This window comes from Saccopteryx bilineata, chromosome 5 (assembly GCF_036850765.1).
Source record: "Saccopteryx bilineata isolate mSacBil1 chromosome 5, mSacBil1_pri_phased_curated, whole genome shotgun sequence".
Lineage (NCBI taxonomy): Eukaryota > Metazoa > Chordata > Mammalia > Chiroptera > Emballonuridae > Saccopteryx > Saccopteryx bilineata.
The window spans coordinates 22900488-22913466 of record NC_089494.1 but is presented as its reverse complement, the minus strand read 5'-3'; the positions used below and the strand labels follow the sequence as shown (position 1 = coordinate 22913466).

The 12979-nt window shown below is 38.7% G+C and overlaps 1 protein-coding gene across 11 annotated transcripts in view; it reads right to left on the bottom strand.

The window, feature by feature from the left end:
* Positions 1-11939, bottom strand: part of IKZF2 (IKAROS family zinc finger 2) — a 163570-nt gene extending 151631 nt beyond the window's left edge. For 4 of the 11 annotated variants that reach the window (XM_066278657.1, XM_066278659.1, XM_066278658.1 and 1 more), the window contains exons 1-3: positions 11140-11939; positions 7589-7637; positions 6696-6800 (exon numbers count right to left, since the gene is read on the bottom strand). In XM_066278657.1, the coding sequence (XP_066134754.1) occupies positions 6696-6800; positions 7589-7637; positions 11140-11706 (721 nt within the window). In that variant the 5' untranslated portion in view covers positions 11707-11939. Of the gene's footprint in view, positions 1-6695; positions 6801-7588; positions 7638-9147; positions 9391-9560; positions 9589-10408; positions 10667-11139 lie in introns of those variants that run through there. The other 7 variants (XM_066278665.1, XM_066278662.1, XM_066278664.1 and 4 more) reach the window with 7 other exon arrangements.
* Positions 11940-12979: the final 1040 nt, after the last annotated feature.

Sequence of the window (12979 nt, the reverse complement as noted above, 5' to 3'; positions counted from 1 at the left end):
CTCCAACTTTACAAATCTAGAAATACCAATCTGCTGGTATTTCCCATAACATATCTGTTATTTCTCAGCTACCACTGTGGGTGTGCGTATTGAAAAAGCCTTCTTCTCTCCTAAATTCTATTCACTTAATAAGTCTCAGATCAAGCTGCCTCTCCTTCGAGGAAGTCTTCACAACTAGTACCCTCCCCTACCCCATTCCCATATTAATTAGAACACTTAGCTTACCAAAGTATAATGCCTTGTTTAGACGTCTGTCTTTCAAACTAGAGGGTGGGCTCTTGGAGGCAAGTATTGTGTACTATCCACCTTTGGATTTGCCTTATAGTGCCTGATACATAAAAGTTATCTGTTGAATTAATCAACTAGAACAATACAGTAACATGTCAAATGCCCGTAAGTAATAATTATATTTTAAGATTACCTCAAATTTATTTGTTTGTTTTTATAGACCACTTTTTCACTTTTTTATTTATTTTTAATTGACTTTATTGGGTTGACACTGGTTAACAAAATTATACAAGTTTCAGTTGCCCAATCCTATAACAAATCATCTGTATACTGTATTGTGTGTTCACCACCCCAAGTCAAGCCTCCATCCTCACCATGTACCCCCCCATACCCTCCAATCTTCCCCTTGGCAATCACCACACTGTTGCCCTTGTCCATCAGTTTTTTCTCTTTTTGTCCTTTTTTGCTTAATCTACCTACCCCTTACCCCAGCTCCACCCCCCCAGCTATCCGCCTGGTCTCTATCTGTCTGGAAAGGAGGGGGCGCTGAAAGCATTATGCTGAGTGAAATAAGCCAGTCACAGACAGGCAAGTACCATATGATTTCACTCATATGTGGACTCTAATGAACAAAATGAACTTACTTAAAATTTAAAACACCTAAACCACCCCCAAAATGTACATTTAGTAACAATCAGGCCTACAACTTGATTAGTATTATCAAACTGAGAATCTGTGGCACTACCAGCATCATCAATAACATGAAATTTTAGATGCAGACTTTCTAAGAAGAACCTATCAATATTGATCATAAATATGGATAAGGTTTCTCTATTATGAGGACTTCTTATTTTCCCACTCTTAGTGACCAGTGCCTTTGGAAAACCAAGAGTAAGTAATAGTTTTTCTCTACATGTAGCCAAAAATTTACAACTCAGGAACATTGAAATCCAGTAAAAAGAATTTCTAATATATAGACAAAGTCTACTTCTTTCTTAACCAAAATCTTTGTAGATGCTTTAAATAACAGAGGATTTTTTTTCCTTCATGTTTCTACCCTATTTTATTAGGAATGCATGCCTCTGTTCTATGGATCTATGTAGTAAAAATGAAAGAACAAAAGACGTGAATGTCACAGGTCTGGATCTGACAACAAGCCCTCTTCCTTATTAGTCATGGGACAATGAAAAAGTAACTTGAGAGCTCTGACAGCAGCAGTGATTACTTATTGGATGAGCCAGAACCTGCGCTAAGCATTTAAAATATATTTCCTCATATACCAACCTCACAAAAGTCCAGAGCTAGGGGTTGCTTATCCCCATTCTACAGATAAGCAAATCGGAGCTCAGAGATGCAAGTAACATGTCTAGGTTGCACAGTAAGTTCTGGGCAAAGTAAGAATTCTATCACAGACCCATAGAACCCCAAAGCCCATACTTTAACCACTTACAATCTACTGCTACTGAGTCTCAGTTTACTGTATTATAAAATAGAGTCATTATTGTATATTAACCTCACAGAGCTATTGCGGAAACTAAGTGAAAAAAATATGGACGCATAGAGCACAGAGCTAGGGGCACCCTATGTTCAGTCAGAAATTATGCCCCCCTTCCCTCATCTCATTCCAGTAGTGATTAAACATTTATAATAAGGGAAATAGTTCCTAAATGCTCCTTACCTATCTCAAAGTAGAAATATTCTCAGTATTGATTAATTCACAAAAGGAAAAGACCACCAGATCAATAAGTATATTTGATATAAACAGATAAAAAGGAAAAGAGCAAAGAAAAACGATATATTCTACTTGTTTAGGACCGTGACCCTACTATTTATTGATCATTCAGAATATCATAAGATCAAAATATATCAATATTCAAAATTAGAGGAGAAGAATATGAGACCCAGAGAGGTCAATTCACTAGGGCTTGATGCAAGACGCCCTACAGAATCTAATTCATCTGGTTATATTCTTTAAAAACTGTACTTCCAGTGGGGAAGACAGATTTGGGAAAAGATAGAGGCAATAAGAATAATACTTCTATATTAAGTTACTTTAGACCTTTATTTTTCTTCTGAAGTACCTAAAATGGGAGTAAGGGTGATATGAGATACAAAGAAAAGATACAGCACTTTTGCTGTTAATTCCCTACACATACATACTTCCTGTGGTTCCTTTTTCTGTTTCTTTTTTTTTTTTCTTTTGGTAGATAGCCATGCCATGTACCTCTGATAAGGTGTAAAGACATCAAACTTTTACAAAATTTCCTAACAAGTAAAAACTAAGATCTATTACCCAAAGATCTACACAAACTTTAGGACTACAATTCAAAACACTGTTTTTACAGCAAGCCCACCTGATATTATTTTAGGGTGTATCCTCTGGACATCCAGCCAATGGTGACTGCCAGACTAAGCTACAGAAGACAACTCAGAAAGCTGGTGGGTCCTCTAAGATAAGTTATTTTTCAAAAGTGCACTAGAGCAAGATCATCTGATATTACCCCACCCTCACCATAACCCTCTCCTACTTCTGTAATACTGCTTTCGTCCTGAACACATGGGTCAGTGTTGGACACGGTGGACATCCTGAGATAATGACACTACAGAGAAATAACAGTTAAGTAATCCAACTAACCTACAAGGTAATATCACAGTTTTATGTCCCAATCCCGACAACTTCTTCCTTCTGCTAAGGGACCTAAAAGGCCGCCTCATTTCTTTAAGCTTCCATTTCCACATATGAAAAATGGAAATCATAATATACTTCTGCTTCACTAGGTTCTAAAACTGGAAACCAGCTAAGAAAAAAAAAATAATAATAAATGCAAAGCACTCTGAAAAGGATAAACTAGATTCCCTGACCTGATTATTGGTCAGAGTCTTGTAAAACTAGAATAACTTACTTCTTCCAATTCCATACATGCCATCTGGCCATCAAACTGACTGATAAATAGTATTGACTGCGAACTTGATCCGTGTAATGATTTTAAAGTAACAGAAACAAAGTTAGTATCAGGATGTATTTTCATGCCATTCAACTATCTCCAAATAAAATGTACTCATTGGCATTATAAAAGTCGAGGGTAAGAAAAATTAAATTAATTACAATTTTTTGAGCCTTATTATTTTTTTTTTTTCAAAATAGCAGCAGCAGGAAACCGATACTGAAGCAACTTTGGAAGAATTAATTGGAAATGAGCTAAACCAGAACCAGAAGGAATCACAAAGCAAGTCTCATCTGATGGGCCGAAATACAATATGGATTATTTTTATATTGTTCTGTCTGAGTTGGCTGTCTCAGATTCTTAACTTCCACAGTCTATTTTTAAAATAACTTAACACTGTGTATTTCCAGTAGCCATCAAGGCATATACTGTCATCCCTGACACCGAAGATTGTCAGTAGACTCAACATGTACACTAATGATCTCGGGCAACAATGCTCATCTTCTTATCAAAGAGATCCTTATTCCAGAAGAAAATGTCTAAAGTTCTCTAAGAAAATTCATTCTAAAACACAGGAAGAAGAAGGCACTATAAAATGTTAAGATCACTAATACCGCTTACTTCCTTTTAAGGTTATTTTACATGCTGAATTTTAAAACCAAAAACTGTCAGGCATTCTAACATTTTTCGTTCTCTCCCAAGTCGCCACTGCTCTCCTCCAGCCCTGTCAAATAATGATAGCTGCTGTCATTATTTTTTATACAATAGCTGGAAGCAAGTTGTACAGGCAACTCTTCATCTTAGAATAGTCATCAAATAACATAAACAAATGACTAGGACCTTATAGTACAGTGACCACTTCCCTCAACCCAAAATAAGTGGGCTATCACATCTTACCAGGACTTTACTGAACAGAATGTTAGTTATTTTACAAAAAGAAGAGGTTTTAATTCTTTCATTTTTTCTTCCTAAACTGTTGTAAAATAACTTTTCCCTCTTACACATATACACCTGTCCTCTCCCGGCTGCTAGTGGAGGCTATCTATCAGAAAGATTTCCACATTTACTTTAGGCTCCAGTATTTTCAATCAAAATGGCAATTCTGTTTTTTGGAAGCCACAACCCTTCAGGAAGCATGTATGAAGATATTTTTAAAAATGAAAAAAATATATAAATTAAGTGCTTTTCATATAGTTAATGCACGGAAAGGAGTTTACGAAAGCCAGTGATCTCAGACACAAGTGATTTGACAGGTTGCATGCACAAAAAAAAAAAACTATTTCAAGTCACAGACAAACATGAGTGACTGATTCTATGTCTGTTATTCAAGTTAATAGACGAGAGTCTCTCTCTACCACTTTTTGCCTTGGCAATCTCAAATGCTGATATTCTCCTAGATCTAACAGAAAGGAAAAATGGGTATCTTCTCCATCTAACACTTAAGTGGGTAACCTAGATACTGTAAATAGAGGCTACATAAAGGATGCAAGACAGCTCTGAAGCAAGAGCCAAAATATTTAACCTGCAACTCTTTGGAAAAGAACACGAAAACACATGCAGCTTAGCCCAAAACCATACTCACATGAAATTGCCACAGACTAGTAAGTTTTAAAAACAAAACAAAACAAACAAACAAAATAAAACCTCTTTACCAAACATAATGTTACTGCTATTGGGTGTGAAAAGCCCAAATGTCAAAAAGCACAGCTATTATTTGTTCCAACTCTTTGTGCCTACACTCTTCACTAGATATTTAAAATAAATGGGTGAACTACCTTTCTGAAGCCAGCACTTGCTAAACCAGAATTAAATTCACAACTAAAGGAGGCAATTAACCAATTAAAAAGCATTTTTCTACTGATATTCTAGTAGTGACTAAAAGATAATAGTAAAAAGTGTACAATTAACATTAATATCTACCCCTCATTGAATACAATGTTACCAAAAACAATAAAATATTTGGCTACCAGAAATTGCATATCTATCTATCTTTACTTTTTAAGAAATTATACAAATATTATATGAGAAATAAAAATCTATTTTACTGAGGAACTAAGAACATTGTTAAAATATAAAAATTGTACTGCCTACATTACAGTAATAGGGTAACTTTTATCAAATCAAAAGCCAACTAGCAAATAATAAGTTAATGCTACAAGATCCATTATAAGAGATTAACAATATAATATACATTCGCTTACTCTTAATTTTTCTTTCTACATGATAAAGGAATTTCAACTGCTTCTAGAATAAAATCTTCCTAGAAAGTATTTCCCATTAATAAAAAGAAAACTATTAAATAAGTAAATTCACATAGTTTAATCAAAATTTCAAGTCAATAACTAGAATCACTTAAAGTTAATGAATTGCAAAATGTATTCAATACCACTCTATATACTTTTGCTTATAATTCAGTAGTCTTGACTACTTATAAAGCTAGTAGCTTTATAATGACCTTAAGTTTTGAGAATTGTATGAGGGAATTGGAAAGGAAATTTTGTTCTCTCCAGATAATGAGAATTAACTTAGGCATATGCTCATAATTCAGTAGATGATTCAGGTTTTTTTTTTTAGTTAATAAATCTTCATTTTAAAAGAAAGAAAATGCCTTTCCTTCACATAGCACCCAAACAGAAAACTTTTAGATTAAATAAAGTTAAATATAATCCAGACGTCTTTTCTATACAAGAATATAACATATACTAGCACTACAAATTATGTTCGAGTAGGAATAATGGAGCATTTGTACTTGATAACTATACTGATAAAACATTATAAGAGAAAACAAACCATATTCTTAAAGTATTTTGCCTTCTGTCCCTGACAGCATGTAAGTTGATCTTTTATTACACAAAAACATTTACTACATCAATGAATGACTCTTCATCAAAAATAGTAGCCAAAACTGTCTATTCCCCTAAGTTCAAAACATCCTTCCAAATGTTCTCATTCCTTCCCTGGACAGTCCTGAACAAAATGCTTTCACTTTGTTAGAGAAATAGATGTAAGTGAGTTTCACAAATTTTCAATTAAACTTCACTTCCAACACTTTGGAGAAAACACTTTCACATGTTTAAAAAAACAAGAAAGCTACTAACGCTGCAATTCTACCACTGATGGATTAGGTTTGTACCAAGGCGATATAAAACTATTTCAATTTTTTTTTAATTGTGAAGAGTCCTTTGGAAGTGACGTGTTTCCATCTCTCTCTTTCTAATCCAACAACAACAACAAATCTAGTCATAAACTTGGCAAGTCAAAACAATAACCAGAAAAGCCTAACATTTCTTACCTGATACAGGTAAGCACCAGCTCCCAAATGCCACCTTGGGATAGTTCAGACTAGTAAGCAGGCTCATGTTTTATGGTACAAAAAGGAACAGGAATAAATCTCTGTGGTTCTTTCTTTAGCAAAATCTATATAGCAGCAGCTACACCACAATGTGCGAGGACCCCACAGACCTAACAAATTCAAGGCTGTCACTAGAGAAATAGAAAAAATATCATAAAAAGAAGACTTACTGCTTGTCATGTGACTTGGTGAGGCATGCTGTCCATTGGGTGTGCTTGAGGTGAGGTCAATTGCCATATTGGAGTGCTCCCTTTCAGGTGAAAGCTCATTGTCACCTGCTTTCACAAAATAAAATCTCTCGGTTTCTGTTCATGGTCACATAAAATCTAATTACCAATTTTGTTCCATACATGCAGTGGCATGAATAGCCTTGAAATTTTAATGTAATACGTTTTTCCTTCAAAAAAACTATAAGGAAATATAATTTAGAAATACACAGTAAATGAATAAAATGATGAAAAGCCACAACAAGCCCATAATAAAGAAAAGTTACAAAATTTCATTATCACGACAATCTTACTGTAAAATAAGAGGAATTGGAAGTAGTTGGTTTCTAAAGTATCCTTTAGTTAAAAATAAATAAGTTTCTTTAAAGATCTAGTTTAATCATTGAGCATACAGTATTTACAATGAGCATTTTCCAAAATGCTGGCTATCAGAGAGTTAGATGTTTAAAAGGAGAGTTGGCTGAAAACATGTCAACTTAAGAAAGCTAATTCATAGTATGTGTCTGAAAATTAGACTACAGAATAGTAAATATATAGTACATGCCATATTAGTAGACATATATGTAACCTGACCTAATCTAAACTTAGGTAATCAAGTAGGAAAGTGTAAATCTGCTAAACTAATACTAATTTCATGTTTTCCTTAAAAAGTATATTTCTATATTTGCTTCTATCTCACTGTATGCTGCTATTTTATCAAATTCATTTAAAGGTAAAATTGTGAACAGAAGAGTACAGAATCCATGAGAACAAGTTACAACTGAGAGGTTAAAATACAGGTAACACAAAAGCATAACTTTATTACCAATAAAAAATTAATGAAAAGGAATACTTACACGTTATATAGCCATCAATAGCCTCTGTTTCCATAGTCAAAGTGCAGTGCTGCAATACAAAAGATTATATACCCTTAACACAATGATTCCCTTCAGTTCTGCCATTAAATGTTTAACTTATTTGAAGCTCCCAGCAGTTAGCCCATGTTGCTGCTGCTGCAACCCGTGCCCAAGAAACATACTACAGTGTACTGTATGTGCTCATTTGCAAGTCACTGAACTCTTTCTGCAAATGATCTGATTCCTGCTGGAGATAGGACAGGAAAGATAAGTGCCCTGTGAGATGGGCTGCAGCAAGAAAGGAATGACTCTCTTCATCAGAATTTACTTGGTTCAAGGAAAAAAAAATGGGGGGGGGTCACATCTTAAAAGTGCCAGCTTTAAATGGGATTTAAGTATTTTATCCCACTCACTACTCCCCACAATCACACTGCCGTTTGAGGACTTCCCTCGTATACAGATAGCTCTATTCACAATTGTTGCAAGTTGGTTCATCATGTTCTAAGAGGGAGGGGGGAGGACAAATAAACATAAGAAAACAAAACAAAACCAAAAAACTCAGTGCCCAAGAGTGTCTCTTAAGATTTCTGCAGCAGTTCTCCAACTCCCAAACTTGTATTGACATTTTAGCCTACCCCCAGTTCTGCGTGAGCACCTGTTCAATGTAACCTTAATTTCCTGCCAAACCATGGTTGGATATAAGTGCCAAGCTTACTTAATACGCTCTGATTTTGAAAATTTCATAATCTTTTTTTTTTTGCTGTTGGGAAGGGAATCACTTTTCTAAAGTTTGAGGAATTATTCTCAGGCACCAGTGACGCAAAACAAGAACTGAATTCTCAGAAACAAAAGTAAATTGTATGAGATGACACCCCCTAGCTTTGATTTCACATACTGAAAAGATCAATAAGCTAACTGTATTCTCTGAAGGAAAAAGTTTAAAGAATTGACATGTCCTGAGGAGATTTTTACTTATTTTTTTTTCCTTTGGCCCTGGTCCTTTTTGCCTTTAGTTTCAAAACTCTCACTGCACCAGCAGCTAAATTATTCACAATGAGCCATTTCTGTATTGATCGCCAAGTATATTTAGCCCTGGCTCCTGGAATTTCTCCATTACTTACTGGAAAACAGGCAGCTTCACTTCTTGTCTCCAAAACCACTTCCCTTCTCCCTCCCCTCCCCTTCTTCACCACCACCCTCCCTACCCCAAAAAAACTTTTCTTTCTTTCTTTATGGAATAATCAGATCAAATTCCCAACTCAGCCACTACATAGCACTTAAATTTCAACCTGCTGGTCTGTTATCAAATTCTTTCAAATTATGATTACATAAGGCTTTAAAGAAAGGCATCCGTAAAGTTTAAAAGGGGCGCAGTTTCTTCGGATATTTTACAAATGAGTTTATCTCTTTAAAAATGTACACCTTTAACACACATATTAAGAAGAAAGAAACGTCAGGGAGAAGCGAAAGAAGTCTGCCCCATCAATGAAATGGTTATTAACCCTCAGAGAAGGAAAGAAAGAAAAAGAAAAGGAGAAAGAGAAACGAAATGTACATACAAAAGAAATTGTCCTTTGATTAAAAAAGATTCATCACCATTTCCAGCTCTGTCGGGAGATCTCAGCTTCTTCTAACCCCTCAAAGAGGAGGTGACAATGTCGGGCTGAAGATAAACGGAGAGAGAAAGAAAGAAGTTTTTTGTGTTCCCCCCTTCTCTCTTTCCCTCCCTTGCCCCCTCCAAGCCAAGCCCCCTGCACAGTTCAAGGCGAGGAGGAAGGAACAAGCACTTTACAGGTGGGTCATTCCGAGCCCAAATCCAGCAAACAGATCGGCTGATAAACAAAACCAAGAAATGAGAGAGAAGGAACACCCCCCTTCTCCTCCTCCACCTCCTCCTCCTTCTTTCACCCCTCCCCCTCGTCCCTTTGGGATGGTCTAGTAGGAAAAGTCACTCAGGAATGGCACCACGTACTTTCAGGAAAGAGGAAAAAAAAAGAGAGAGAGAGAGAGAGAGGTCAGTCAGTGCTACAGCAATGCGATTAACAAGAAGAGAAAAAACTTGATCCACCGGTTCTTTAAGAATCGACCAAAAGCTAAGACGAGAAAACTGAAAGAAAAGGTGGGGGGGGGGGGTAGAGGGGAGGGACAGTCAGGCAGAACCCAGCAAAGGAACCTAGGCCAACTTCACAGGACTGTTTTTCGCCCTTGGCAAATAAATAAATAAATAAATAGACCTTAATTCCATCTCTTTCGCCCATACTAGAACCTGTCAAAGTGATTTAACTGCTGCCTTTTTACATGTGTCATACCTGCTTTTTAAAAAATTCCAACAGGATCTGAATATTACCTTCTATCTGGACAGCTGCAATTGATGCCAAGCTAACCAATCTTTCTTAGAATTCAAATTAAAACAAAGCGAAACAAGTCAAATCCATGACAGCTATAGAGATGAGAACTGATTAATCGATTAACATCCCAGAAACAGATTACAAGGAGGGGGCGATAAATTAAGGCAAGAGGACAGCGTCTTCATCCCGGTTCCCTGAGCGTCCTTTACAGAAATTATTACTCTCATCATAACCACAAGCCATCCCTCCCGGAGAAAAATATATCTACATTATTGTTATTACTGGTTAACAGCAACAAGTCATTTGATCACATCACAGTGCAAAACGAGATGCTATATAATTACACTTAACTTTGAAAACACTCCCCCCCCTTTTGCAAATCAGACACACATATTTAGATATCATCTATGAATAAGAAGACAAATACAACAAGAGCTGTTCTTCACCACGCAAAAGCCAAACGGAGATTTACCTCAGCAGTGCATGCAGTAAAATAATCCCATCACCCTTTTGTTTGTGTTTACTGTTAGTGTGTCCTCTCTCTTTCTTTCTTTCCTGTGCCTAACGTGTGTTTGTGCACTGCAGTTGGTGGTGGAAACTAAGGCAGTGGATCTGTAGCTAAGGGTAATCCTGTTTTTACTTCCTCCATCTTCAGCGAGGAGCAGGGTTAGCCCGGGACAGCTGGTCAAACCCCGAGAAACCGATCCGCCGCAGCCGGAGCACATCTCCCCCGCCGGCCGGGCTCGCGCAGACACCCGCGGGCGGAGGGCGGGCTGGAGGCGGCGGCGGCGGCCGCAGGCAGCGGGGCCCCGGGCGCGGGCGGCCGGCCGTGCGTGCGCGCGCGCGTGCGTGCGTGTGTGCGGGGCAGGGGCCGGGGCGCGCGTGTGGGTGTGAGTGTGTGTGGGTGTAAGTGTGTGTGAGTGTGCGCGCGCGGGCTGGCGAGGGCGCGTGTGCGCGTGTCTGCGCGCTGGGCCGCTCGGCGCGCTCGGCAATCGATTACAGAACAAGTGGGGCCCCGGCGGCTCGGCGACGCGCGCACCGCCTCGCGCCCGCCTCGCGCCCACCCGCGCGCTCGGCGGCGTCGCCCCCCGCCCGCGATCCCCGGACGGCGGACCCGCCCCCTAGGGGGGGGGGACCAGGTAACCCGCTTCCGAGGGTTCCAGCGCGACCACAACCCACTCCCCCGAGTCGAATGGAGCTCACGTTTTCTGCCGGCCGGGAAGGAAGGGTTTTGGCGGCGAGGGCAGGCTCATTTCGGCCGCGGGAAGTTTTCTCTCCTGCTGGGATTCGTGGCGAGGCCGGGCGACGCGAGCGGACGGCGAGCCGGGCGCCCGACACCCAGCTGCGGGCGGGCGTCCTGGGCCGAGCGGTGTGCGCGGGGACCCACCCACTCAGGCTTCGCAATAAACTCTGCCCGGCGATTCCAGTGAACGGCGCCGGGTGGACCAGGACACGAACCAGAAGCCGGGGGTCCTCGGGAATGGCTTGAGAAGGAAATTCGGGTCTGAGATGAAGCTCAACTCTTACTATTTTGGAAGTGCTCTCCAGTGCAAGTTTAAAATTAGAGTGTGTGCTGGCAGTTTCTGCCCAGGCAACTGCCCCATCCACCAAAGCCAAAGAACGGGTGAGGGTCCAAAAAGTTGTTAGGGGTACGGTATTGCCCATCTGTGTCATCAGTGAGTTATCGCATAGCTTTCTTATTTGGGAAGAACGTAAATAGGTCGTCATGTTAAATACATATCTTTGGCTACAAATAGTAGCGTTTAGCATTTTTGCTTGTCCACATTTATAAAAAGAGGGAATAGAGACTTCTGTAATTAAAGGGAAAAGGAAAATGAAAGGAGCTGAAAATACTGAACTGTGTAGACTGGGTGGCTTTGAGTTTGAAAACACATAAAACTATCAGGACTGCCAAACAGCATTTCTGAGAAGCCGTATCACAGATTGTGAAGAAAATCAATGCTGAAAGAGGAGGAGCAGGCACAGAATTCCTCCATTCAAGATCCCAGAAATAGTTGCTGAGTTGTCCTCCCCCCCCCCCTTCCCCGCTGAGGATAGAAAAATGATACACTGGAGATAAAATCATCCACTATTATCTTTACACCGTTTGGGAAATTTTGGATAACGTCTTTCCTTTAAATTTTGCAATGGAGAAGGAATTCGTTCACATTGACACACACTAAGTAATGCATAACTTGTATAATACTAGACTAGCATTTTATAAGGAATTACTTTATCAAAGTATATTTCATATATCGTATTTATTAGACAATCGTAACCAGTAGTCTGGTTATTAAATTACAAAAAAATGATGGTGCCATACTGCAAACAAGATTAACCATTATTCATTGGAGAGCAAATCTTTTGGGCTCAGGCTAGCAATGACTTTGTGACAATTTTAAGAAAAATTGCAGTTCCTGTAAGTTATGTGTTGGTCGAACCGGTTTTGTTTTGTTTTTTAACCTGTCAATCATCTAAGTAATTTTCTTAAAATCATATTTGGGGAAGACAACATAGAATTCCGCAAATCACTTTATCCCAATAGATAGCTAACATTTTAATCTTAAATTACCTTAGAAGAAAGTGCATCATTGATTCCTAGTATATAAAGGGAAACATAACTTCTCTAAATTGCCATAAATCCCTCCTATAAACTAAGCCTAAGTGTTTTTAAGTATCTACAAAGTTATGGAGATCCTCCAAAAAGATGAGTTAAAACATTGAAAATTATCATGAAATGTCTGGATTAATTCTTTAATAGAAAAGGAATCATTGTGCAGTCTTAAGGAATCATCCTAAAGTTTCTCAAAGCTACCACAGTTGATAAAGTCCTGGCCACTAGCTGATAGAGCTTAATTTAGCTCCTTGAAAGACTATCCTTGAGTTTATTTCATTGGCTTCCTAATCACCAGAGGCACACTCTCTCCCTCTAGTGGCTGTGTTTAGACACTTTGCATTTGGTGTCCAAGTCCCCAAAACTGGGGGATTTGGGCAGGAGGCAGTGGCTCCCAGATTTTAGAATAGCAAATGACCACCTTTAAGA